The following is a 5607-nucleotide window of genomic DNA, read 5'->3' on the forward strand; positions in this document are numbered from 1 at the left end:
TTTGATTAGAGAACGATCAGACGGTAAAACACAGTCTGATCAGAGAACAATCAGACGGTAAAACACGGTTTGATTAGAGAACGATCAGACGGTAAAACACGGTCTAATCAGAGAACAATCAGACGGTAAAACACGGTTTGATTAGAGAACGATCAGACGGTAAAACACGGTCTAATCAGAGAACAATCAGACGGTAAAACACGGTCTGAACAGAGAACGATCAGACGGTAAAACACGGTCTAATCAGAGAACGATCAGGCGGTAAAACACGGTCTGATCAGAGAACGATCAGGCGGTAAAACACGGTCACTATCAGACACTTTGTGTTCACCTCCAGCGATTTGACGGCCGCCTGCAGCTCAGTCAGCTGTCTGGTCTGGGTGCGCTGGACGCTCTCAGCCTGCTGCCCTGAGTTCTCCTTCTGCGCTCGGAGCTCGGCTACTTCTGCCTCCAGGCCTTTGAGCCTCTGGTTCAGCTGGGCCTTCTCTCTCAGCAGAGCCTCCACCCGCCTCCCGTCACTCAGAGCGTCTGAGCCCTGATAATGAGCCACCAGTTCCTTTCTGTCCCTCTCCAGTCGAGCAACCTGACAACAGAACCCCAGAATGACATCAGCAAATTATCACTAGAACCCTGATACCTCCAACAGAAGCAGCCACCTCCGCCTCGTAGATGATCCTTCTCTCCTCCAGCACACGAGCGTGCTCTTCTCTCTGGTGCTCAAACTGGGACTTGAGGAAGGTGAAATCGTAGCGCAGCTTGTTGTAGTCGGACCGGTACCGCTCCGTCTCCTAGAGAGGAGACACGACCAGACAAAGACCTTTAAAGGACTGGAGGAAGACTCTTGATGATAAAGGAGCAGCTATGGTCAAATGTATCTATGCTTTATGACAAATAAAAAAATAAACTGACAGACATTAAACTGACAGAGGGATATTAGAAATGTTTGATCTAAATATAATAGAAAATCTATTTATGACCTCAGAACGTGGAAAAATTAAAGGCTCAGACAGACATGCTGGAGTAACAGCCTTAGAGTTTGTCCTGCAGCAGAAAGTGGAGAGAATGAAGGTAAATCTGGACGAGTCTGGAAAAAAACCGAACCAGTTCACTCCATTCAGCAGCCAGGACTTTAGATGTTTTTGTATTTGTTAATAAATGCTTATTTTTCTTCAGATTAAAAGTTGTTTAACATTATTTAAAGTCGTAGGGAATCGGCTCTTCTAAATGTTTCCGAATTCTCTCGAGTGGTGAATAAAGTGAATGTGATTGTTCGTTTATCAAGGGGGTGGGATTGTTGTGGCGGAAGGTTCACACGCCCGTTTGGTTGTGGCCGGTTTGTTGGAACCATCTTGCTAACCAGTTAGCAACTTAGTGCTAGTAGGTTCCCAATGGGAAATTCCATTGGTACCAAGTAGCACTAAATTGGTGACTTAGAAACGACACTGTCAAGGAACGCTATGGACAGAGGAAACATGCAAGAGGAGGAGAGTTTAGTGTCGGATGTCGTGGATGAGTCTCCTCCATCATACCCATATCAGCTCTATAAGATATTAGCATGAATCATGTAATTTTATAACTTATTTTGTAGAAACAGCGAACAATAGATCTTGAGCTGTTTATTATGACTTAAGTAATTTCCCTCTGGGAAAATTAAAGTATGTCTGATCCTGATTCTGATGACTTTATGCTTCATTTAGACCCAGCGCTGCGCATTTTATAGCTTTCTGCACGTTTCCTGTTGTTCATTTGGCTCAACACGCAATAAGAGCATCTAGAGAGGCCGATGCTGGAGGAGGAAAATCTAAACTTATGCAGCTGGATGCTGACAACCAATCAGAGAAGCTGATCCAAGATCTGCCAGTGAGACAGACATTGCATGTAAACTGTGATCTTTGTTCTTTATTTAACTATATACAAAGAGGAGTTTAACTCTACTTGTTTCACATAAAAAAGCGGGAAAAACTGTTTGTGTTTTTTTATGTACAAGGAAAAGACGGAGTGCTCTGATCATGTTCAGCCCACTAAAACATTTTTCCACTGAACTGTGCAGGAACACTTTGTAAACACCGACATTGAGGAAAGTGTTTAAACCTGCCAGCAGTGGAGGGGATGTTTTTCATGAGGGGCGCAAAAAAAGCAAGAAACTTAAAACAGCTCAATAGTAAAAAAAAAATATGTCAATATTAAAAAAATAAATAAATAAATAAAATTTGGCTTGAAAGTTAAGAATCCTTCAACAAGGGATGAAACTAACTGAAATTACTAAATAAATATCTACTTTTATCTAACAATAAAATAAAGCTTTTATTTGGGATATTAGGTCGGTGTGGATTCATAATTTATGAATTTACATATTTTGATTTATTCTAAATAAAAATGACCAGTTTTAATCAAATAAGAACTGAAAAATGTCAAACTCAAATGATGTTGCTGACTATTGTTCTTTGTGTGAGTTAGATCATTCTATCAATCCAACACTACTAAATAGGTAAGCAAAGTTGTTTTTGATCCCTGGATTTTGCATTACTACATAAGGATGATCAACCATTAGAATAACCTCTGCGTTTTTACCTCCTCCAGCTTGTTGAAGCGCTCCCTCACAGGAGCCTCCATCTCCTGCTGCACCTGAGCCCTGAGCAGCTCCAACCGCTGAGGCGTCATCACCTGCAAAGCATCACACATGAAAAGAAATCATACACCTGTTCCACGTTTTCTTTTTGGGATTAGTATAAACTAGTGAGTCCTTTGTGGTTCTGAGTCGGACCTGTAGCCGTAGCTCCTCCAGCTCCCGGGTTTTGTCCAGCAGCTCTCCTCGCAGCTCCGCCAGCAGACGCTGCAGCTTCTCTTGCTCCGACTGTCTTTCGCTCAGCAGGCGTTTAAATTCGCTCTGCATCCGCGTGAAATCCGTCTGCAGGCTGCACAGGTCAAACCAAACAACACAAGCTAAAGATCTCAGCGGATCAATATTCCTTTGATCTGTAGAGAAACATCCTGATAATCCAAACCTGGTGTGCTCAGCCATCAGCTTCTGGTAGTTGGTTCGGTGGTTTTCAGACTTGATCCTCTCATTGATCAGCATCTTCTGCAGCTCCATCTCTGCCCCCCCTACCCCCGCAGACAGCCCCAGCACGGCAGCAGACCTCCCCATCCCTGGTTCCAGGTTTGAGACCAGAGGAGCCGTCTGGCCCAGCGTGGAGGTCATCTCACCTGCACAGGTTTAAAACCAAACAATATTCACCAAATCTGTTTAAAAAGAAGGTCCTACACCGTCTTACGGTGATTCATCTGGCTTCAGTTTCACTTCAACAGATGAAGAAGAGCAAAAATGAGTCCATGATTTGTTGTCAGTAACCATGGAGGCTTTGAGTCCCACTTGTTCCAACCTCTTAGCTCCTAATCAGTCTCAAGTGATTAGTAAAGTCGTTTCCTAGGCAACAGTTGCTCTGTTTCTGTCTACAAGAAGCTATAATGATGCTACCAACCTACAGCTGGATCTAAACACAGACATTTAAAACTGACTTTATGAAACATTATAGATCACAGGTTCATGAATCATGCAGCACTTTGATCGAAGGTCGACCTAAACAATAAGGTCCGTTTTTGAAAACTGCAGTAAAATAACTGTTCAAACCGCGAACGTTTCAAATTAAACGACTTTAAAAGCTGACAAAGAAATCAATAATATAACTACAGTGAAGGTCCACTGATGCATTTGAAAATCGCGCCGCAGGCGCTAACTAGCTCCTGCACTACATCCATTATCGGACACTCGGCGCCTCAGCTCAATTCTTTAAACAAAGTTATTACACATAAGATAAAAGATAACAATAATGTCAATATATCTTGAGTGTTTCATCAAACCCAACATTCATACCCGAAATCTATTTCAAAGCGGGAAACCAAACAGTTATTTGTATGCTAGCTTTGCACACTAGCTAACTATGCTAACATGAATTACGCTAAAAACTGCATTTGGGTTTAGAAAAGTAGAACGAACTCGTCTATCAGTGATACCGTAAACGCTATTTCTTCTTAAATATATTTAGATTCCGTCCAGAATAAACCTGCTTACCCTTTGTGCCACCGCTACTGTGTAGTTAGCTCAATTAGCGAGCTAGCTACTCCGTAAACTACAAACTATGGAATCATGGGAAATCTTTTTCTTCTTCGTATTTTCTTTATGGGCGGCTTGCAAACGATTTAAAGGTGCTTACCGCCACCTACTGTACAAGACTGTGAAGCGGTATGTTGGTACGAATATATATTTATTTTTCAATTTAGCATTATTTTAAAATAAACAGTTTTTAATAACCCTAATTTCCTGCCTATCCTCTGGGAATCTTCCTCTTTTTCTTCTTGTGTTTTAATGGCTGTTGGAAACTATACTATTTATTAACCCTGTTTTGATGAGAGCTTCCTGACTATGAATAACATTATGAATATTTAAAAAATTCCTTATTTTCTTATTTCTTCCTCCAAATGTGAACTCTCTTGATTTTATTTACTACTGTTAAATCTTATTGATTTTACTACTGTACTGTGCTCCATTATATATAATCTGTTCACTGCACCTTAAACTTATTTTACTTGTACTTTAACCAACACTGTTTATTTATACAATTTTATATTGCATTTATGTTGTAAATACATCTAGATGTTATTTAACTTTTTACCTCATTGTATTGTGACTTTCACTATGTGTAAAGCTTTTACTACTCTGCAATTTCCCATATTGGAATAAATAAAGTATATCTATCTAAACAAAACATGTAAAATTGTTTCTTCCATATGACATTCATGACATAAACATGTTCTGTGTTACCCAGTTAAAGTTTATTTGCTATTTCAATAACTTTGTTCCAGCATAATACGGTTACTGCTCTCTGTACATTTTCAGCTAAAATACATAAAAGTAGTTTTTCTGTGGTGCATTTAATCAGCCACAAATGAATCCCTAAATTAGCAAAATAGGTTTAGGTGTTTAGTATTTATTTTTGTGTGAATAAATTTGAGTAAACAAATACACCAGATCTTTGTGGAGGACTAACCAGAGATGTCTTCAGTCAGAAGCCTCTTCCGTACAGGCCACTACAGGCCATATTTTTGTTTTTCCATCATTTAGATAAGCCTTACGCATATCATCAAAGGCTCTCATTATGTTTGTTTTACAAAGTTGACAAACTGCCACTATGAAGAGCCTTAAAAGACAAATAAGGGTTTGAAGACATTTGGAACCAAAAAACAGAAAAAACAGTGCTTAGTAACAACTGAATCAACTTAATTTCTGTTCTGTTTGTTAGAGTTTTCCGGCAAACCAACAGGTAACTTGTATTCTGCAAGGGCATTTGACTGAGTTGCACATTACAGAAGTAAATAGACTTGTGTGTAATTGCTTCAGCATTTCTGCTTAGGACTCAACGGTTACCTCACACAGGTGGGAGAGGAAGGATGCTCACTGATGTGCAGGAAACTGCCATTGTTGATATGGTCATCAGAAACAATGGCATAAAACTCACTGAGATTCGAGACACAGTTTTGGCAGACAACATTACTTTTGCAAATATTCACAGTGTAAGCATCACAACTATTTCTAGAGTCCTGAAAAAA

At 40.0% G+C, this 5607-nt stretch overlaps 1 protein-coding gene across 2 annotated transcripts in view; it reads right to left on the reverse strand.

The window, feature by feature from the left end:
• The window catches only part of cep83 (centrosomal protein 83kDa), a 7736-nt gene extending 3573 nt beyond the window's left edge, over window positions 1–4163 (reverse strand). For both annotated transcript variants that reach the window (XM_015392820.1, XM_015392819.1), the window contains exons 1-6: window positions 4073–4163; window positions 3006–3207; window positions 2765–2915; window positions 2572–2664; window positions 657–788; window positions 332–583 (exon numbers count right to left, since the gene is read on the reverse strand). In XM_015392820.1, the coding sequence (XP_015248306.1) occupies window positions 332–583; window positions 657–788; window positions 2572–2664; window positions 2765–2915; window positions 3006–3202 (825 nt within the window). In that variant the 5' untranslated portion in view covers window positions 3203–3207; window positions 4073–4163. The remainder of the gene's footprint in view (window positions 1–331; window positions 584–656; window positions 789–2571; window positions 2665–2764; window positions 2916–3005; window positions 3208–4072) is intronic.
• Between the last annotated feature and the right edge of the window lie 1444 nt (window positions 4164–5607).

The sequence above is a fragment of the Cyprinodon variegatus genome, unplaced genomic scaffold (assembly GCF_000732505.1).
Source record: "Cyprinodon variegatus isolate N-32 unplaced genomic scaffold, C_variegatus-1.0 Scaffold607, whole genome shotgun sequence".
Lineage (NCBI taxonomy): Eukaryota > Metazoa > Chordata > Actinopteri > Cyprinodontiformes > Cyprinodontidae > Cyprinodon > Cyprinodon variegatus.